This window comes from Rhinolophus sinicus, chromosome 14 (assembly GCF_057876585.1).
Source record: "Rhinolophus sinicus isolate RSI-liver-muscle chromosome 14, RSI-T2T, whole genome shotgun sequence".
In the NCBI taxonomy this organism is placed as follows: domain Eukaryota; kingdom Metazoa; phylum Chordata; class Mammalia; order Chiroptera; family Rhinolophidae; genus Rhinolophus; species Rhinolophus sinicus.
The window spans coordinates 166,843,411-166,866,911 of NC_142514.1; the positions used below are offsets into that span (position 1 = coordinate 166,843,411).

Consider the following 23,501-nt stretch of genomic DNA (forward strand, 5'->3'; position numbering starts at 1 on the left):
TTTTAGCAACTGTACTGAGTTAATAAGCCCTGTGGTTCTTCGGTAAGCAGATTGTTAGCTGCTCAAAGGGATGTGATAGAGGTTCAGTCTGCGAAAGATAGAAAATACAGTAAGTCTTCACTTAACATCATCAGTAAGTTCTGTGACTTCAAATGACATGAGACCAGTTTTACCATGGGCTATTTGATGGAAAGAAGAGTTAAGTTTCTCTGGCATCTCAACAATGTTATAATGAAATGACATTGAATAAAATGACATTGTCCGAGGACCTGCTGTATGATAAAGGCAAATTGTGAGACTGAGGAGCAGACTCTACCTACAGACTGTGTGTACGTACTGAGAAGCAGAACGTAACCCAGACTTCTGTGCTCTGCTTCTGGATTGTTGGAGTAGACTGTATCTGATCTTATGAAACTAGAAAAGGCAGCCATGACTCCCTGACAGCCTTTGGCCATTGACTGACACTGAGGCAAGGAGCCTCTGGTTGACAGCCTTACTGTTCAGTGTGCAGGAAGTATAAAAGAGTCCTCCCTGTGTTCCTTTGGGGGAATACAATTGGCACTCCCAAAGGTGTAGTCTCGCTTTCTCTAAGAAAACTAATTGGGATCTCTCTCTGTGAGAGCTCAGTGGGTACCACGTGCGAAGCACACAATAAATGTCTATGGTAACTGTTACCTGGACCAGTAGCACAGTTCTGCTGATGTTTCTATGGGCCCAGAAAGTTCTAAGTTCTTTCCACGTATTATTTTGTGTAAGTGTCACAAAAGCATCTTAGAATGTTATCATTACCCGTTTTACAAATGAAGAAACTCTCACGTTCCCGAGCTTCAGAAGCAGAAAGTTAGCAGAGCCAGTACTCAGACCTCTTTCTCTAGCACCACAGACTCTGAGCTTTACCACTTTGACTCGCTGTAGCAAAGAAGACTCAGAAAACATGAGACCTACATCTCAGTGCCCTTTCCTGAGTTTTCCTGGTGGTGTGCAGTTGTTTGGGTTTGGTGGTTTTGACAGTTTACAAACAGCTGTGGTTTTGCAGGGAAGGCATTTGGGTAAAGGATGGGATGGAGGTAGAGGGTGAGTCTTGTTTTAAAATTACTTTCATTTTCAACAGATAAAATAGCCTTTCTTTGTATATTCAAATCCAAGAGGCTTAAAATAGTATAATTTCTGCTTAATTGCCCCCCGAAACTTCCAGTGTCAGTTTCCACCTCCCACTTCCTACATGGTAATTCTTGAAGCAGAAGCTGTCTCCAGTTTAGGCCCAGGTTAAGGTGAAAAGAAAGCAAAACAACAAGGTGGAATAGAAGCCCTCACTCTTAGTCTCGCTGTTACAGACCCTGGGTCTCTCCGGGGACTCATTCTTCCACTTCTGCATTTCTACACAGGGTCACCTAGAACTTTTTTCTGTTCACTCAGGAAAAGTGGTGCTCAGAAGTTGGTGATTGCGTTCTTTATTGCCGCCCTGGGATCAGGCCTAGAGAGAAGCATCTTCAGAGCAAGCAGTAGTATCGATTCACAGTGAGCCCAGCATGCCTCGAACTGTTCTCGGGTACATCCCGTCGGTGCCATGACCCCGGGTTACACATCACGTTGTCAGGACAGGATGTCATAGCAGCTGACAGTGTGAGCAGGCAGCCCGGGAGCAGAGGATGCTTGACAATCACTCCATAACCATTTCTCACACTAAGGGCTGCTTGTCAGTCCTCTGTGACCAGTCTCTCAGATGACAGGACAGGCAGTGGCTGTCCACTTCACAGCTGATTAACAGATACAATGCACGTGTTTATTAGGCTCTCTCAAGTACAGATCCTGTAGGAAGCACGGTCCTGAGCCTCTGATGTATGTGTGCATGATATTCATGACTGTGTGGGGAAGGGAAAACCATGGAAGGGAGGAGATTCAGAAGAAGCGTATTGCAGGATCACGTGCATGACGTCGTTAAAGAATAATAGAGTACTTAGGCTCAAGTCCTGAAATGTGTTGTCTCAGGAAGAAGCACTCCAGCAGAAATAGATGAAGGCTGGGGTATTCTGACTGAGATACAGGGTTCTGCTCCAAGAGGATGTTATTCTGAGAGTCAAAGTTCCAAGCGAAGCCAAAGACTATGTAAGACAAAGCTAAGGTCTAAACACCAAGGAGGAGGGAGTGAGGGCACAGGTAGTGATGGAGTCTGAAGGGCAAAAGGTGGGATTTGAGGTCAAGGTTAGAGAGCCATGAATTCAGGGCCAAGTGGAGATGAGAAAGGAGGGAAAGCTGGCCTAAAACAAGGTGGAGGTAGGATCGAGGCCCTAAACAGTTTCTTTAAGTCACTCGGAAGCTCTTTGTGGCTTAGAAGTTCGTTTCAGCCAGTCAGTGGTACAAGTGAGAGCGGTGTGGCTTCAAGGGCCGAGGAAGGTGGGCAGCAGATGTTGAGCCTCTTTCCTGTGCTTGTTTGCCATCTGTGTATCTTCTTTGGTGGGATGTCTGTTCAGGGCTTTGGCCCAGTTTTAATTAGGTTGTTTGTTTTCTTATTGTTAAGTTTTAAGAGTTTGTATATTTTGGATAATAGTCCTTTAGCAGATGTTTTTTTTGCAAATATTTTCTCTGTGACTTGTCTTCTAATTCTGTTAACAGTTCCTCTCACAGAGAAGTTGTTAATTTTAATGAAGTCCAGCTTATCAATTATTTCTTTCATGGATAGTGCCTTTGGAATTATAGATATAGAAAGTCATCGTCATATCCAAGGTCATCTAGATTGTCTTCTATGGTATCTTCTAGGAGTTAGTTCTGCATTTCACATTTAGCTCTATGACCCATTTTGAGTTAATTTTTGTGAAAGATGTGAGGTCAGTGGCTAGTTTCATTTTTTTGCATGTGGGTGTCCAGTTGTCTCAGCACCATTTGTTAAGAAGACTGTCTTTTTGCCATTGCACTGCCTGTGCTCCTTTGTTCAAGAGCAGTTGGCTGTATCTATATAGATCTATGTCTGGGCTCTATTCTGTTGCATTAGTATATTTGTTATTTCACCAATACCACACTGTATTGATTACTGTAGCTTTATAGTAAGTCTTGAAGTCGAGTCGTGTCAGTCCTCCGGCTTTGTTCTTCAGTATTGTGTTGACTATTCTGGATATTTTGCCTCTCCATATAAACTTTAGAATCAGTTTGTCAACATGGGCAAAATACCCCACTGGGATTTTGATTGGGATTGCGTTGAATCTATAGATCAAGTTGGGAAGAACTGACATCTTGACAATATTTGGTCTTCCTATCCATGAACACGGAATATCTTTACATTTATGTAGTTCTTTCATCAGTGTTTTGTAGTTTTCCTCATAGAGATTTTGTACATATTTTGTTAGATTTATGCCTAAATATTTCATTTTGGGGGTGCTAATGTAAATGGTATTGTGTTTTTAAATTCAAATTCCCATTGTTCATTGTATGTAGGAAACTGATTGACTTTTATATACAGTAGTCCCCCTTTATCTGTGGTTTCACTTTTCACAGGTTTCAGTTGCCCGTGGTCAGCCGTGATCCAAAAATATTAAATGGAAAATTCCAGAAATAAGCAGTTGATAAGTTTTTAATGTGTGCCATTCGAGTAGTGTAATGAAATCTCCGTCCCGCTCGGGAAGTGAATCATCCCTTTGTCCAGCAAATCCACACTGTATATGCTCCCCACCCGTTAGTCGTTTTGTAGCCTTCGTGGCTATCAGATCAGTTATCAGAGACAGAAACCACACTCGCATGACTTTTATTACAGTATATAGTTATATTTGTTCTATTTTATTATTAGTTAGTGTTGTTAATTTCTTACTGTGACTAATTTATAAATAAACTTTATCCTAGGTATGTATGTATGTATAGAAAAAAACATAGTGTACGTGGGGTTTGGTGCTGTCCATGGTTTCAGGCATTCACTGGGGGTTTTGGAACATACGCCCTACGGATAAAGGGGGACCGCTGGATTAACTTTGTATCTGGCAACCTTGCTGTAATTGCTTATTCATTCCAGGAGTTTTTTGTCGATTCTTTTGGATTTTTCTACACAGATGATCATGTCATTTGTGACCAAAGACAGCTTTATTTCTACCTTTCCAATCTGTAAACATTTTCTTTTCTTTTTTTAATCTTATTTCATTAGGTAGGACTTTCAGTATGATGTTGACAAGGAATAGTGAGAGGACACAGCCTTACCTTGTTCCTGATCTTAGCAGGAAAACTCTGGTTTCTTACCATGAAGTTTGATGTTAGCTGTAGGTTTTTTTGTATATTTTTTTTTGAAGTAGAGAAATTTCTCCTCTATTCCTAGTTTGCTGAGAGTTTTTTTTTAATCATAAATGGATGTTAGATTTTGTCAAATCTTTTTCTTGCATCTATTGATATAATCATGTTATTTTTTTCCTTTTTCAGCCCGTTGATATGATAGATTGTATGAACTTACTTTCAAATGGTGAACCAGCCTTGCATGCTGGAGATAAATCTCACATGGTCGTAGCATATAATTTTTGTATACATCATTGGATTTGATTTGCTAATATTTTATTGAGGAATTAATTTTTTGTTTTGAGCCACACTTTTAAAATTATTGTTTAAGAAAAAAATAAGTGTTACACATTATTATAAAAAATTTGAACTGAAAAGTAAAAAATTAAAAATACTCTTAATCCCACCACTCAGAGATAACCACTCTCCAACATTTTGGTGTATTTCTTATAATCTTTTATAATAGAAATAATAATAACAGAAACAGTAAACATCATTACTACTTAATTGAGTGGATACTTGAAGTAACTAAGTGGTAACTGAGGTAGAAATCCCATGGTGGTCTGTTAACAAAATGGGGCTGATGAAAGGAGTAAAAAAGGTACAAATGACTGCTTTCGTCTAGAGGCTTCTGATGAAGATGAGAAAAATGGTTTCAGGAAGAGATTAAATGTTCACTTTAATAACCATTTCTCTACCCTACTCAACACCCCATGGTCAACTCCAAACAATTCAGGCTTCTGACCAGGTTCTCAGGATAATGTTGGGCAGCGCTGAGAACGCTGGTAATGGAATGTGACTTATATTCATGCCTGCTGTGTTTTTGGGCTGCTGGATCATTTTCCAAGCCCTGGGAATGGGCACTACTCACAAATAGTGGCTTTTCCACTCGTATGTAAAAGACGCAGGAAATGGAAAATATAGCCATCCACTGAGAAAGGACTGTCCTCCTGGTTGTTGATGAAGCCTTTCCTTTGCCTGCCCTCCCCGCAGCCTGGCAGGGGTTTGGGAGGAGCTTTCTTGGGGTAAAATGCCAGAATAAATACCGGAGGCTATACAGAGCCTTAACTTTGAGACACTCAACCTGAAAGTTTCCATGGACACTGGCATACTACAGCAGGGAAATGTGCTGTGGGCGTGAGGACAGTTTGCAGCATCTGAAAAAGTCTCACTTGCTGGCTTTTTATTTTTCTATTTTAGAATAGTGGCCATTCAGAAAGAAGAAAGGGGGAGTAAAATGGACTTTTTGCCCTGTTAGGGAGGTAGGTAGAGCCTTCACACTCTTTATTTCACGCAGCCCACATTGTTTCAGTCAGTTTTGGAGCTGGCTCCTTTATACCTTGCAGGAAATTTGGCTAATAGAACAAGTATTTCTGCAATTTTCAATCAGTGTAAATTCTGCTTTTCTTTTGTGTAGCTTCCTGCTTCTGACCCTGACCCATCTTTCTCAGTTTATCTCAGCAGCACTTTTCTGGAACAGATCTTTCTTAAGCTATGATGCTTCTAACTAGTATGCTTTTTTTGTAATCTGCCCGTAATAGAGAAGTAAATAAAGCCTTGGTTTCCTACAGGCCAGCTAGCTAGGAGTTAATGGCTTCTAGCCCACGTCAAGCACATTGAATGGTGGTGTTTTTAAGTACAAACTCTTAATTCAAGGTTTTATGTGTTTAATTATGCACATGTAAAGTGCCAGTATGCGTGCCTCTTGGGTCCCACCTCGCTTGGAAATATTAACTACAAGAGCATATAGAAAGTACCATGGGATGAAGCTTAATTCTTCAGATGTACGTCCTTTATCCCAAGATTCACATGGTGGGGAATAATATTCCAGTGGGGATAACAACAGAAGCCACCTGTTAACTCAGAAAAACATCTCAGTTAAGAAGAAATGAAGTTGAAGAACCTGAAGCAGGCAGAAGGGGATCATTAGATGTTACATGTTGTAGCAGAAAGTACACTGGACTGGACCAGAGGAAAGTTGGTTTTTAAACCTGACTTTATTACTGCACTTCTCTGGGGCCTTTCCTTCTTTTTTCACCTATAAAATGAAGAGGTTGGATGTAGCTGTAATGAGAATAATCAGATGTTCACTAGTTAGTTCTGACCTTTCACAAATAAGCCACCAATTTTTTTCAAATTACAGTGCTGTTTAAGTAATAACATAGCTTTTCACCGCAGTGCAGTTATAGCAAATACATATCCATATGTTTGTAAACTAGGGCCTTAAGGTTTCAACAACTTAAGGGCCAATCAGTTTACCAACGGGGGAAAGCTCCTTTTAGGGTTTCATTTGTGTAGAGGCCCCAGGTCCCCTCGGGTAAGATGGAGACCACCACCCAGTGCTCTAGGAGGGAGAGGAGATTTTTCTGTGAATCTAAGTAGTTCTACTTTTGGCTCTATTACATTTTCGGGTTGTACATTCACATTTTGTTCGGCCTGCGGGAAGGGGAAGTTCTGTGGCTTTAAAAAGGTTGGGCAATTTCTGGTAGATGCTATATAAAAGGAACCTTTGACATCGCCACTTTCATCATTCTGTGATACACACAGCCTTCTCTCTTCTCTGCATATGTAGAATTTTCTCTTTTTATGTAACACTACATGCAGTATAGTGAAGAGTATGACTGTCCCTCTCACCTGGGGGAGCTGCAGGACAGAGGCAGAAGGAATCCTAAGAAACCTACTCAGAAAGGACGTCAGTGGCTCCTGGGGAGCAGGTGCTAATGGGAAGGGCCTGCTGCTCTGGGAGAACTGGGAAGGTTTTAGCAAAATGGAGTTTTGATGGCAAGGAGGTGAAATGGAACCTGAAGGGGATTTAAAAGCTGCCTTACTCTTGCCATGGAAGAACCAGAGTGCTCAACCTGCCATGTGACCAACCCCCCAGGGAGTCTTTTCTTTGGGCTCTGAATTAGAATGCATGCCTTGACTTGACCCAGGAGTTTGTCCTTACCATTTTGAGCTAGGTTGGAGAATACCTGTTGTGAATTAGTAGCAACTGGAGTGAGAAGAAGGCATACAAGTTTTATATAGAGGTGGATTATTCTGCCTTTAATTCTCATGTGTAGCTTGATCTATATAAAATAAAGTGTCATGTTGGAAAACCTAGTAAAGCAATGGGAAATAGAGAGTATAACTTTTTGAAGCCATAATTTATTCACCTACTGCAGGCTCACCCACACCTTTCCTGGTTGTGATGTCAGCTCCTTAACTTCGAACCACACGAACACGCATATGTTCCATCTAGTAAAATAGGTTGTGAGTCCGTTTTTTATTATGATCCCCATTTTCAGTCACTTGGAACTTTTAAGTGAGTTTTTTAGGTGTTCAGAAAAGTTCATCCCTTAGCTAAAACTTTCTTGGTTTAGTCTCTTAAGAGACAGGCCTAGATCTTAAGACCTAATTTATTTCAAGGGTAGAGGTCTGTTGATAAATGAGCACCATAAAGCATAACAGTCTTGAAATATACACACTAAAAATAAAAAGGAATTACAAAAATAAACACAAATCACAGTTCTCACTCTGATGTAGAATTTGCAGGGACATTAATAACATTTAACACTCCCCCACCCCTTTTCTTTAGCACCAGGGAGAGTACCTGCAGAGAGTATATGAGTTCCTGAGGGCTGATGTCACTTAGTCACAGGATATGTGAGCAGATATGTGTCATGCAGGCCTTATTTTGCGTTGACATTCTTATGGCACTGTTACAAAATCTGCCTAAAGTATCAAGTCTCTTTCAGTTTTTAAGAGGCCAATTAAAAATGGCTTGATTTCCCCCTCTCATTGAGCCTTTCTTTTCCTCAGTCTCCTTTCCTAGGTTTTCCCAGTTTGACTTCCCTTCTGACAGACTGTTACAGTGAACAGAGCACCAGACTGGGAATAAGATGATTGGAATCCTCTGCGTCTCCTACAATTTGGCAGCTGTGTCTGTTTCCTTATCTATAAAGGAAAGGGGTCCGCTTAGATGACAGCTGCTTTCTCTTTCATCTCTAAGTTCTCTATTGGCCTTTCTCATTTTGTCTGCTGTCCTACTTCACTGTTTCCTACCTCAGCTACTCAGTAGGCATAGTTGTTTAAAAATACTTATAAATTAAATGTGGTTGTGAGGAAATACCAATAAATGCAGTTGCTGGCAAGATACGGAGTTTAGGAGTTCTTATTTTGGTAGTTTCTCACTTTGTCTTTCTTATGCACTAGTCAAACATAGCCTACAGTCATAATTTATTTGGTCTGCACAGTTGTTGCAAAATAAAACAATAATATATTTTCACCCATCAGAGAGTGAAAAATTAAAAGCTTAACATTATCCGATATTGGTAAAGCTGTAAGGGAAATGCTTACTTTCACACATTGTTGTGGAAATATAATTGGTGCATGTTTTTTGACAGTATCAATCAACGTATTTGATTATGTATAAATTAATGACGCCAAAGGTCTATAAAACATATGCAAATATTAAGAGATATATCCAAGGATTTTCATTGATGTGTTGTTTGTAATAGCAAAAATTTGGAAACATCCTGTACTTCCATTAAGAAGGGAGTAACATTCTCAAGGATAGACCATATATTGGGACATAAAATCAGCCTCAGCAAATTTAAGAATATTGAAATCATACCAAGCATGTTCTCTGATCACAAGACTTTGAAATTGGATATCAACTGCAAAAAGAAAGCAGGAAAAACCACAAATACATGGAGATTAAACAACATACTTTTAAAGAATGACTGGGTCAAAGAAGAAATAAGAGGAGCGATCAAAAGATACATAGAAACAAATGAGAATGAAAATACATGCTATCAAAATTTTTGGGATTCAGTGAAAGCAGTTTTAAGAGGGAAATTTGTATCATTACAGGCCTATCTTAAGAAACAAGAAAACTCCCAAATAAATAACCTCACATTAACACCTTAAAGAAGTAGAAAAAGAAGAACAAATGAAACACAAGGTCAGCAGAAGAAAGGAAATAATAAAAATCAGAGCAAAACTAAATGAAATAGAGAACAAAAAGACAATAGAAAAAATTAATCTGACAAAGAGCTGGTTCTTTGAAAAGATTAATAAAATTGACAAACCCTTGGCTAGACTTACTAAGATAAAAAGAGAAAAGACACTAATAAACAAAATCAGAAATGAAAGAGGGGAAGTCATCACGGATGCCACAGAAATACAAAGGATCATCCAAGAATACTATGAAGGACTATACGTCACCAAATTCAATAACGTAGAAGAAATGGACAAGTTCTTAGAAACATAGCCTTCCTAGGCTGAATCACAAAGAATTGGAATATCTAAATAGACCGATCACCAGTAAGGAAATTGAATCAGTCATCCGAAACCTTCTGAGAAGCAAAAACCGGGACCAGATGGCTTAACTAGTGAATTCTACCAAACCTTCAAAGAGGATCTAATACCAATCCTGCACAAACTCTTCCAAAAAAATTGAAGAAGAGACAGTACTCCCTCATTTTATGAGGCCAACATTACCCTAATAACTGATAAGGATAACACAAAAAAAGAAAACTGCAAACCAATATCTCTGATGAATACAGATGCAAAAATCCTAAACAAAATTCTAGCAAATCGAATACAACAATGCATTAAAAAGATTATTCATCACGACCAAGTGGGGTTCATCTCAGGGGCACAGGATGCTTCAACATACAGAAATCCATCAATGTGATACACCACAAAAACAAAATAAAGGACAAAAATCATATAATTAAGTCAATTGATGCAGAAAAAGCGTTTGACAAGATACAACATCCATTTATGATTAAAACACTTAATAAAATAGGTATAGAAGGAAAATACCTTAACATAATAAAGGCCATATATGACAAACCCTCAGATGATCTCATAATTAACGGTGAAAGACTGAAGTCCTTTTTGTTCGGGAACACGACAGGGCTGTCCCCTATTACCTCTGCTTTTTAACATAGTGTTGGAAGTCCTCGCCAGAGCAGTCAGGCAAGAGAAAGAAATAAGAGGCATCCAAATTGGGAATGAAGAAGTTAAATTATCACTCTTTGCAGATGACATCATGCTATATATAGAAAACCCTAAAGACTCCACCAAAAAGTATTAGAAACAATAAACGAATACAGTAAAGTTGCCAGCTACAAAATCAACATACAAAAGTCCATTGCATTCCTATATACTAACAATGAAATCTCAGAAAAAGAAATAAAGAAAACAGTTCATTTTTCAATTGCAACAAAAAGAATAAAATACCTAGGAATAAATTTAACCAAGGATGTGAAAGACCTATATGCTGAAAACTATAACACATTTTAAAAAGAAATTGAAGAAGACACAAAGAAATGGAAAGACATTCCGTGCTCATGGATTGGAAGAATCAACATAGTTAAAATGGCCGTATTACCCAAAGCAATATACAGATTTAATGCAATCTCCATCAAACTCCCAATGACATTTTTTAAAGAAATAGAACAAAAAAATCATCAGATTTGTATGGAATCACAAAAAAACCCAAATAGCCAAAGTAATCCTAAGAAAAAAGAACAATGGAGGTATCACACTCCCTGACTTTAGCTTGTACTATAGGGCAACAATAATAAAAACAGCACGGTACTGGCAGAAAAACAGACACGTAGACCAATGGAATAGAATTGAAAATCCAGAAATAAAACCCCCATAAATATGGACAGATAATTTTTGACAAAGAAGCAAAAGGCATACAATGGAAAAAAGACAGCCTTTTCAATAAATGGTGCTGGCAGAATTGGAAAGCCACGTGCAAAAGAATGAAACTGGACTGCTATCTGTTACCATGTACCAAAATTAATTCAAAATGGATGAAAGACCTAAGCATAAGACCTGAAACAATAAACTGCATAGAAGAAAACATAGGGACTAAACTTATGGACCTTGGGTTCAAAGTGCATTTTATGAATTTGACTCCAAAGGCAAGGGAAGTAAAAGCTAAAATAAATGAATGGGACTATATCAAACTTAAAAGCTTCTGCACATCAAAAGAAACCATCAACAAAATAAAGAGGCAACCAACTGAATGGGAGAAGATTTTTGCAAACAGTGCCTCCGATAAGAAGCTAATATCCAAAATATACAAGGAACTCATACAACTCAACAACAAAAAACAAAAAACCCAATTGAAAAATGGGCAGAGGACCTGAAGAGACATTTCTCCAAAGAGGACATACAAATGGCAAATAGACATATGAAAAAATGCTCAACATCACTAATCATCAGAGAAATGCAAATAAAAACCACAATGAGATATCACCTCACCACAGTCAGAATGGCTATCATCAACAAGACAAATAGTAACAAGTGTTGGAGAGGCTGTGGAGAAAAAGGAACCCTCATACACTGTTGGTGGGAATGCAGACTGGTGCAGCCGCTATGGAAGGCAGTGTGGAGGTTCCTCAAAAAATTACGAATAGAATTACCATATGACCCAGCAATCCCTCTCCTGGGTATCTACCCAGAAAATCTGAAAACATTTATCCATGAAGACACGTGTGCTCCAGTGTTCATTGCAGCTTTATTTACGGTGGCCAAGACATGGAAACAACCAAAATGTCCTTTGATAGATGAATGGATAAAGAAGTTGTGGTGTATATACACAATGGAATACTATTCAGTGGTAAGAAAAGATGAAATAGGACTATTTGTGACAACATGGATGGATCTTGAGATTATAATGCTAAGCAAAGTAAGTCAGACAGAAAAAGTAGAGAACCATATGATTTCACTGATATGTGGTATGTTAACCGAAAACAACAAAAGAACAAGACAAACAAATGAGAAACAAAAACTCATAGACACAGACAATAGTTTAGTGGTTACCAGAGGGTAAGAGGGGAGGGGAGTCGTAGGTGAGGGTAAAGGGGATCTAACATATGGTGATGGAAGGAGAACTGACTCTGGGTGGTGAGCACACAATGGAATTTATAAATGATGTAATACAGAATTGTATACCTGAAATCTATGTAACTTTACTAACAATTGTCACCCCAATAAACTTAAATTTAAAAAAAGGGAGTAGTTAAATATATATATTTAATTAAGGGAGTAGTTAAATATATATGTATATTTTTCCTCCATATATAGTCAATAGAGATATTTATCCATTTACTTACGTATTTATATATATATATATAAATATCCATAAATTATCTTCATATAGCTATTAAGAATAATACAAAGAATGAAGTTGATCTCTAGGTACCAACATATTTTGAGTAGAAAAATAAGACCAGAACCGTATGTTCACTATGATCCATTTATGTAAAAAGCATAATTCTCTCTCTCTCTCTCTCTCTGTCTCTCTTTACATATATATATGTATGTGAAACTACATAGAAAAATGGCTAGAAGAATACATAACACATTATTAATAGTAATTTCCCTCTGAGGAGGGAAAAGGTATAGAGATGAAGAGAGAAGAGCAATTTCATTTTTTTTTAGCATTTATTCTTATCTGTTAAATATTTTTAAAGTATTTATGTGTTACTGGTATGAAAGTGAAGAAGAGGAAGAAAGCAAAAAGGAAGGATAAAGAATTTCTATAGACGAGTATTAGAAGGGTATAGAAAAATCTTAGCAGAATTTTCATCAGAGATACTAGGGAAAGCTTGTTGAGAGGACACTCCCAGAACTTCAGGATCAGATAGGAACCGTGGTTTGTATTTGGGCTGTGTTAGGCTTCCTGCCACTTACAGTAACAGCGCTACCCTTCCGTTTCTTTGTGTGCCCAACTTATTCTTACTTGTCTGTGTTCCACAGGTAACTCGGGACCAGATGAAGGTGTTTATACAGCAGGAATTTAAGAAAGTTCAGAAAGTGATTGCTTATGAGGAGCAGAAGGCCCTTCATCTAGTGGACATCCAGGAGGCAATGGCCACAGCTCATGTGACTGAGATCCTGGCAGACATCCAATCCCACATGGACAGGTTGATGACTCAGATGGCCCAAGCTAAGGAACAACTTGATACCTCTAATGAATCAGCTGAGCCAAAGGCAGAGGTAAAGGAGAACGCCCGCAATGATGAGTAGCAGGAGAACATGGTTGCCATGTTTGTTATCTCGAAAATGCCCCCCTGTGAATGAATTGAAAACTTACATAGGGTATAAGTGTTTAGACCGGTGTGTATAACAGTATGGAGGTATTGGCCATTGGAGTTGCAGCCAGTACCTGGGCCTGGCAAAGTATTTGTCCACTAGGACTTACAGGAGTAGAGTCAGTGGGGCAAATACTAATCACAGTTAAGAAGGGAAGCTAGAAATCATTGCCAGAGAAGAGGGCAGTTGGCAGATCCCAAATCGCGAAATGAGCCTATAAATAAAGAAATCGGGGTAAGAACTGGGCTGAATGAGAGTATCACAGCAGGCCAGAGTGAAGATTTTGAACTGATATTGTGAATAGTGAAAGGGTTCCTCAGGCTGGTTTTTCTATGGAGCCAACTGCATAAACTGGAAGGACATAACTGCTGGAGTAAGAGAGCCATGGGGGCTAGGACACAGCAAGGATCAGAAACAGTGCGCAAGACAGACATAGATAAATGTTGAATCACTACAATGAATATAGTCACTGTGGCCATTGTTATTTTCTAACGGGGATAAAAGGGTCTCAGACATTTTACCAAACAACATATTCGGGCATTCAGAACCTATTCCTAAAAAATAATTTAAGGCAACCATTCAAAAAATATATAAAGTTTATAACATTTTTCAGCCACTGAGGAGAGGCTATTGTTCCTCAGATTTCATAGCATTATGTTGAAAATTCTAGTCACGCTTACGCCAGATGGGTGTGGGGTAGGCCTTTCTAGAAGAAACCCTAGGAGAGTCCTGTGGACTTTCCAGGCCTGCTGCTGACTCAGTAAGCTCCACCTCAACTAGCAGGCTTGCCGTGGCGGGGGAGAGCCTAGCCACCGAGTAGATGAGCCAAGATATAACCTAGGAGGCAGGTGTTGTTCAAGCCATCCTGACAGGAAATGTAAGAGACCACTGAACAGTTACCGGCTTCACTCATCCAGGGTTCTTGATTAAATTTCACCAATGTGTGAAAAAACAGAATAGCTCTTGTTCTTGTCATTTCATCTTCTCCAGAATAAGAGTGTGTGCCTAAGTCAGTTTCTAGATAGGCAAGAGAGCACTTTATGGTTATCGTTTCATTTAATCCTTGTATCGACATTGATTATCTCCATTTTGCATGTGGGATATTGAGATGCAGACCCGGACCCAATGTTTAGTTAGTAGAAAATAGAGCCAGGATTCAGGTTTAAGTTTGTCCTATTCCAATACTTGTACGTATCCCCTACTCTCTCCCGTGTGCCAAGCATCCTGTTTGTATCTGGGGGAAGAGGGAGGAGAATCAGTGTCCTAGACAGCTTTGCATTCCTCAGACCTTGTGCAGTATGGAGACGGTCACTTTGTGTCTCAACAAACAGAAAGGTCGACCAGAGTTAACTCAAGGGATCAGTGCCATAACTCTGTCCCAATTCCCCTCAAATCGGAGCCTTGCATTCATTCTGTGTGTTGATGAGGTTGTTTTTTTTTTCAAAAATAAAGGCTTAATTTTGAGAGATATCCCGTCTTTTATTTTCATTTCAAATAATGAATTTAGCCCCTCCCCAACATTAACTGTCCTTTAAGCTGCTCAGCTGCACTCTACTTGTTAACTCTGGTGGAATTACTCTTAGGGATGCAAAGCTCACAAGGCTAAGGTCTAGGCTGTGGACAAAATGAGCTATTAAAAAGAAGCAGCGATGGGCTGTGTACACAGCCTTTATAAAGAGCCGTTATCCTAATAGCCTCTCGTTCCAGCCAATCTGGTAACTATTGATCAGAGCGAATTTCTAGTACCTTTCTTTCACTCAACAGAGGAATTCTTTTCTTCCCTTTGTATGATACAGATTTTTTTTTTAATTTCTTGCATTTTGAATTTGGCCAATCCCCCCCGACACACAACATTTTTTAATGAAATATTTCAAACATACAGCAAAATTGAAAGGTTTTACAGATTATACCCATATACCTCCACCCAGATGCTACCATTAACATTTTACTTTATTTTACGTACATATATGTGTATAAAATCTTTCCAACCTTGTATTCATCAGTGCATCTTATTTTTGATGCATTTAAAAGCAGATTGCAGCTTCTGCTTCTGAACATGTGATGTTTTTCTTTTTATTCATTGATTATTTAGGAGTGTGTTGTTTAGCTTCCAAATATTAGGAATTTTTCTACATATATTGTTTTTCATTTCTAATTTAGTTCCATTGCGATCAAAGAACATATTCTGAATGTTTTCAATCTTTTAACATTTATCAAGACTTGTTTTATGGCCCAGTATGTTGTCTATCTTGGTGAATGCATACGTGCACCAAAAAAGAATGTGCATTCTGTACTTTGGGGTATAGTGTTCTATTAAATATAAATGTGGTGTTCAGAAAATTTACTGATTTCTACTGATTTTTATGTCTAGTTGTTCTGTCAGCTTCTGAGAGAGGGGTGTTAAATTTCCAAGTATGATGGTGGAATTATCTTCCCCTTTTGTTCTATCAACTTTTCTTCAGATATTTTGAAGCTTATCAAGCAAATACATATTTATAATTGTCACGTCTTCCTGGTGAACTGAACCTTTAATCATCATGAAAAGTTACTCTTTTTCTCTGATAATACTTCGTCTTGATGTCTGTTTTATCTCATGTTGTTAAAGCCAATACAGTCTTAATGCTTGGTGTTTTTATGGTCCATCTCGTTCCATTCAGTTGCTTTCAGTCCATCTGTATTGTTAAAATCTGTCTCTCTTAGGCAGCACATAGTTAGGTCTTAATTCTTTTATTCATTCTGATAATCTTTGCCTTTTAATGGAAGTGTTAGGTGCATTACCATTTAAATGTTATTATTAATATGGTTGAATTTAAGTCTACCATTTTGTGATTTGTTTTCTGTTTGTTGTTCTGCTTTTGTTTCTCTCATTGTCTTCTGCCTTTTTTTTGGATTTTTGAAATAATTATGTGAATTCCATTTTAATATGTCTATTGACCTTTTAGCTCTATTACTTTGTATTATTTTTAGTGGTTTCTATGAGGATTATAATATATATCCTTAAATGTTTAGTCTATTTAAAATTAATATTGTACCACTTCATATAAAATGCAGACACCTTGAAACTATATAGGCCAATTTACCCTCTTTCCATGTCCTTTATGTTATAGTATCATATATGCCGAATTTATATATGTAATGAATACTGTAAGACAGTTATAAATTTAGCTTAAACAGTCATATGCTTTTAAAGAGATTAAGAAGGAAAAAATAGTCATAATTATTTTTTATTTTATTTTTTAAAGTTTATTGGGGTGACAATGGTTAGTAAAGTTACATAGGTTTCAGGTGTACAATTCCATAATACATCATCTATATATCACATTGTGTGTTCACCACCCAGAGTCAGTTCTCCTTCCGTCACCATATATTTGATCCCTTTTACCGTCATCTACCACCTCCTTCCCCCTTTACCCTCTGGTAACCACTAAACTATTGTCTGTGTCTATGAGGTTTTGTTTCTTTGTTTGTCTTGTTCCTTTGTTGCTTTCAGTTTTATATCCCACGTATCAGTGAAATCATGATTCTTGACTTTTTCTGTCTGACTTATTTCACTTAGCATAATAATCTCAAGATTCATCCATGTTGTTGCAAATGGCATTATTTCATCTTTTCTTATGGTAGAATAATATTCCATTGTGTATATATAGCACAACTTCTTTATCCATTCATCTATTGAAGGAGACTTTGGTTGTTTCCATGTCTTGGCCACCGTAAATAAATCTGCAGTGAACATTGGAATGCATATGTCTTTACGGATAAATGTTTTCAGATTTTTTGGGTAGATACCCAGGAGAGGGGTTGAATTGCTGGGTCATACGGTAATTCTGTTTGTAAGTTTTTGAGGAACCATTACAGTGCCTTCCATAGCGGCTGCACCAATCTGCATTCCCACCAACAGTGTATGAGGGTTCCTTTTTCTCCACAGCCTCTCCAACACTTGTTACTATTTGTCTTGTTGATGATAGCCATTCTGACTGGGGTGAGGCGATATCTCATTGTGGTTTTTATTTGCATTTCTCTGATGATTAGTGATGTTGAGCATTTTTTCATGTATCTATTGGCCATGTGTATGTCCTCTTTGGAGAAATGTCTCTTTAGGTCCTCTGCCCATTTTTCAATTGGATTGGTTTTTTGTTGTTGTTGTTGAGTTGTATGAGTTCCTTGTATATTTCGAATATTAGCCCCTTATTGGAGGCATTGTTTTTATGTATTTATGGGTATATAGTTTTTCAACAAGTTTGTGATAACAGTTGCATAACTAAATTTACTAAAAGTGGTTGATTATACTTAAAACAGGTAATTTTATGGTATTATAAGTTATGTCTCAATAAACTTAAAAAACTCTAGATATCCCATCTGCCCAAGTGCTGTTTTCCTTTGATTTATGAAGCTTATCCTAAAACTAGCCCATTAACACAGTTTGTCGTTTTAAGAAACCTTTAGTACAGATAAATTTGATTAGGCCAAGTAGAATCACAGAGCTTCTGGTTAAAGAAGTCCAAAGGTTACAAGTTTTCCTGGTGACATCTCTTTTAAAAAATGTGTTTTTAATAAATCTTTTGGGGTCATTTCATAGAGCATAGGGTAGGGGAGGAGTTTCAATACCGGTCCCATACATCTAAAAAGATGTGGTCTTTCCCCTATTTAAATAACTAAAGTTATTGCTTTCTTAATCATTATACAATGTTTAAAACTTACAGACACAGCACAAAGTAAACACACACACTGAATTGATAGTTATCATTAGGTATTATATTTGTTCCATGTTTGTGTGTGTGTGTGGTTCCAGCTTTATTGAGATATTATTGACATGTAACATAAGTAAGTTTAAGTTATACAGTGTGATGATTTGATACATGTCTGTATAGAAAAATTATTACCCTAACAAGGCAAGTTAATACCTTCATCTCCTCACACCATTTTTTCCTTAACATCGTATTTAAAATTTTCCTCATATTACTAGAAAGTCTTCAAAAACTTGCTTGAATCCTGAATCAGTGATATAAATTAAACTTTTACCTTATTTTAAGTGATTGCCAACTTTTTACTGTCATTTATAACATTGTAGTGCATGTTTTTGTTTATAAATCATAAGCAATTACTGAGTCAAAGATATGGACATTTTTTAGGCTCTTGTACATATTTTGTAAACTGTCTACAGAACAGTTATTACTGTGTATATTTTCGTCACTGGTTTTGAAAATCTCTCTCTTTTTTTGTCCTGAAATTAGTCATAGCTTTTATAAAAATTTTTGCCAAAGTCAAGTATTAAAAAGTAGTCTTTATTTTTATTTGCGTGTCATGAGTATTTTCATCTTTTGTCTAATTTTGAGAGAAGAGTTCTCAGCAGCAATGAGATAATCTTAGCAAAAGTTGGTTCAAGTAGGTAAATCATTAAAAATGTTACACACATACCTTAAGCATTTATTTTAAACTTGAAATATATATCTGTATATTTCTTTGATTTAAATTCTTTTTCTTGAGAATGCAGGTTTGCTGGGTGAGATAGAATGGCATCTTTTTGTCATAAAACATGTCCATACTGCACCGTTTATAAGGTCCAATTTCAGTCTCTTATAGTAAGGAAGATAATATTTAAAGCAAGCTGCTTATGGAATCCTAGACTTTTACACTTTATTTTTTCTAATATTTTGCATGTGTCTCCTGCATTAAAATTGACAGCAATTTTTAAGCCACTTACTTTATTGAATGCTTTGGAAGCATTCAACGTAATTTTCATGGAATCAGCACCTCATGGAAGCAACAATTTTCTCTTGTATTGATTTTTTGTTGTTTAATAAAATGTGTCATCATAATTACAAGTTCAACTGATATAAACATACTTAGGAACAAACTTATTTGGTCCTTGGTGTACATACATTTCCACTGGTGGAAGTGGAAATGAGAGGTTGTTCTGGAGTGTAACCTACCAGCCAAGAGCATTCGGGATATTTTACAGGGGGATTTGAGAACATTGCTTACTCAAGTCATTTAAACGGGAGTTGACGTTTAACATATTTTCAATTCTAATCTCTGAAACCAGACTTCACTTGTAATGGTGGTAGAAATTAATCTTAAATCCTACTTATATCTTGTCCTCCCTTCTTTCCTTTCTTGACTGATTAGCTACGATGTGCCTTGTGCTGTTTACTGTGTGCCTTGTACTGTAAATAAGCTGATGAGCACACAGTTTCAGTTCTCAAGGAGTTGAAATCCGAAGAGGGAGACACGGTATGGTGCTGTCTCTGTCGGTTTTCTGCTCTAAATACTAGCCCGGAAGTGTGAGCCATACAGATATGGAGGACAGAGAAGGATTCCCCCACTCAGTCTGTCAGTGGTGAACGTTTCCAAGTGAGGCTTGATCTGAAAGGATGGACAGGAATTAGCTAGGCTTTAATAGCAGGTACACCTCTGTCACTAGCAAGACTAGCAACTCTCTGAATGTCTGCTGACCTATTTTTTTTAAATTGCCTCAGATTATATGTGTGTATATTTGTTCTTTCATTCATTTATTCATTCCTATAGCAGCAAAACTCTCACCCTGGTCCTCCTCATGCTTTGTGGTAGTGATTATTGTTTCTGAAAAGAACCGCGTATCTATAAGCAGCAGCAATGGATGAATGTAAAGCATAATCTTGTGTCCCATCTTCTCCAACCTTCCCCACTTTCCCTAGAAATGCTATTAATTAACAATTCAGGGAAATTACAGTAATGACCATCATTTGTTGAACACTTATAACGTACTAGACACTTGCTTAGTGTTTCACAAATATTTTCACATTTACTTGAGTCACCCTGTGGGGTAAGATTTAGGATCTCCGTGTGTGAATGAGGACACTGAACCTTGGAAAAGTTAAGTAAACTGCTCAAAACTTCACTGTTGAAATTGACAAGGCAGAATTTAAAGCCGTGCTTTTCTAATTCAGAAACCCTGTCTCTTACCCATTGTACCAAGACATGTGATTGTAAGGAGGACTTGCTCTAAATCACGGGAGAAAGTTTGGGTACTTTTTCCCATAAGGTTCCCCTAGACAATTATGCTTTAACATCCAAAGATAATTGAAAAATTGTGTTGAGGTTTAATTGTGTCATTGATAGTTATATAACTAACTCATAGTAAATTTAAATTATATGAATTTTTTCTTATTAGATTATAGTTCCCATAAGACACACCAGTCGGTCAAAATGCAAAGAAGGCTTCCACGATCCCCCTCCCCTCCTTCCACCACTCGCCTCACTTCTCTCTCGTTAGAGTACAGATGCTTAGCGTCCTTACCAAGACTGGGAATCCTGAACAGTGTGCTTACCCAACCCCTAGTGTATAACCTGATTGAAATCACCTTTCTGGCTGCGGCTGACCTGTAGGCCCCAGTTGCACTCCCAATCCCCTAGCCCCCCCGTCACCCCCCCCACAGCCTCTACCCAAGACATACACATCCCCATCCCCTAGTTTCACAGAATTTCTCAAAATTCCTTAAACATCCTTTTTTTTTTTTTTTTTTAACTGCTGTGCCTTTGCTCTTGCTAGTCCGTTGCCCTTCCCACTTACCTTCTGTCGTCAGCCTGGGAAAATCCTGCGTGTCCCTCAAGTGCCAACACAATGTAATGTCACCTTCTCGGTGAAGCCTTCCCCCAGGAGAGGCAGTGTTTATCGCTTCACTTTTGACCCTCGAGGCATTCTGTTTCTGTCTTTGGGAGAGGCCTCAACACGGTTAGCCACAGTTCATTTTCTGTCCGTTTCTGTGTGTTGCTCCTCAATGAGAGCTCCTAGAAGGTTAGATCATGATGGGTTGTTTATCTTTTACCCTTAGCACCTACATGTAGTAGCTTATGAATGAATCATACTGAACGGTAATCTTGCTAAAATAACCTTTATTAAGTAAGTACTTCCTGCATCTTAGGTGCTATACTTGATTATTTTCTTTAATCCTCATATACTCATCCTATGGTACTGGGACAATTATTATCCCCACTTTACAAATTAGGAAATTGATGTTAAGAGAGGCAAAATAATTGGACCAGGGTAACGCAGCAAGCACGTCATGGAATCAAGACTTGAACCCAGAGTGTCTGACTGCAGAGCTCATTGTCCTTTATACCAGTAGGAACAATCAGTCCAATAGGAAAGTTCTCTAGGAAGTTACCAACAGCTAGGGAGATACATTCTCTATTGAGACTAACCCTGAATGGCTAATGAGAAGGATTTAAAAGATACCCTATCACCAAAAGGATAAGTGAGGTCCCTTGGAAAAAGCTTAAGAATCATTTGAAAAATCTTGTTTGGTCACAGAAAGAGGCTCAAAAGAATCTGCTGTGATCCCTGATAAAGTTAGGTTCAGAGAATGCAATACCTAGAAAAATAACCCTCAAGACCGAAAAAGAAAAACAAAAGCCATTGTTTGGCTGAGAATGTTGTGGGTCAAATGCCAGCACTACACTTTTACAGAGGAGAAGGTCCAGATTAATTAGCTTACCCATAGGGAACATAGCTAATCAATAACAGATCTTGGACTAGAATCCTACTTTTCCTGAGTCCCAGTTCAGTGCCCTTTTCACTCTAGTGTGCTGTATATTAGAGTTGCTGTGTTTTTGTTCGTAGAAAAAAAATGCTAGACCAAGGCAGAAATGAGTCTTTGACAGAAACAGCTTGATGCTTTGGGAGCTGGTCAGCTTTTGCCTAAAACCCGCTGCTATTTTGGGTTCTCAGTTTGCTCAGAACTAAATACTGCCAGCCATACAAATAAAAAGGCAAAGCTATTGTTCAGGCTTCCTAGGTCTGTGCATTCACTTCTCTGCTTGCAAGGGCAAATTATCAGTTCCTCTCTGTTGGGCAGTTTGAACATAGGATCATATCAGCCCATGTCTTAGCCATCAGATGTTTACTGGTTTGTCTCTATTACAGTAAATGCACAAGCCTTGCTTTCAGGTTTGGAAAGGAGATGAAAGAGAAAGACAAAATCTAAATCAGTCTTTACCAATGCTGATTACTAATGCTGTGTCTTTCTGTGTTTTTCAGGGCGACGAGGAAGGACCCAGGTAAGATCACAGTATTGCTGCTCGTCCGTTGTCAGGATTGAAGTACAGTAACACTGTGGCCTTTTAATGCCCCATGAAATGTGGACAGCCAAGGAACAGCACAGAAAAGGGATCTCCGTCTTAAGCTAGGGCTTTGAAGATCTTATTCTGTAAGATCCCATCTCCCTTCCCATCTGTGTCATTTCTTGCCTATAACCTTCACATAAAGGTAGACTTTAAAGTGTGTAATGACAGTAACTTTGCTTTATTCTTCAGCACATTCAGAATCTCTTGTTAAGAAGAGTGGCGCTGTATTTGAATGGTAATTAGGTCTCAGGTGGACTCACTAGATAAACTTTTGCATTGTTCTCTCTTGATTGGAATTGGGTTGCTTTTTTTTTAATGGACTCTGGATCCAATATTCTTTATTTCTGACCTATTAACCTCTTCATGTCTGATTCAAGACACCGGCACAATGAATTAGGACTCATTTTACAGGTGTCTTGAATCAGACGCAGGTATACAAAACTTTGTTTAGGGGAAAAAATGCTCCTGTGTGCTTCTGTATCACCACGTGAAATTTAAAAAGTGCATTTCATTTTTGCCTCAGCCTTGCAGTGAACCTGGACTTTGGTTCATTTACCTTTCCTGTCATTCTGCTCAGGCAGTGAGAACAGGCTCTGGGAAATGCCATCATCACAATCGAGGGTCACTTGTACAAAGTAAGCTGCAATGTCCAGATGAGTCCCCACTGTCACATAGAGTCAAGGACTGTTAAGGCTGGTAGGTATTGAGAGGTCATCCAAGCCACTGCTATTCAGAACTTTAGCAATTTTAGCAGAAGCACCTTTTATTTATTTATTTACTTACTTATTTATTTATTTATTTATTTATTCTTTTCAGATGGGCTTCAAGTAGAATCCCAATGTATAAATAATTTTTTTTCTGGTTAAAGTGGGGGCCACATCTGCTGGTGAACCTCCTCTCCATTACAGTAGACCCTAAGGGATTTCTGCAGAAACCAAGGGTTCCTCAGAACTCATTTGAAAATCACTAATCTAGTTCAAGTTTCTCATTGAAAGAAGCTAAAAGAATTGTCCGAGTTTATTTTCCTGGAGCCAAGATTCAACCTT

The 23,501-nt window shown here is 38.0% G+C and overlaps 1 protein-coding gene across 4 annotated transcripts in view; it reads left to right on the forward strand.

Annotated features, from left to right (window-relative positions):
* TRIM44 (TRIM family member 44) overlaps window positions 1-23,501 on the forward strand; it is a 106,030-nt gene that overhangs the window by 32,520 nt on the left and 50,009 nt on the right. For 3 of the 4 annotated variants that reach the window (XM_074336212.2, XM_019738529.3, XM_088789512.1), the window contains exons 3-4: window positions 13,018-13,257; window positions 22,370-22,389. In XM_074336212.2, coding sequence (XP_074192313.2) covers window positions 13,018-13,257; window positions 22,370-22,389 — 260 coding nt within the window. The remainder of the gene's footprint in view (window positions 1-13,017; window positions 13,258-22,369; window positions 22,390-23,501) is intronic. The other variant, XM_088789513.1, reaches the window with a different exon arrangement.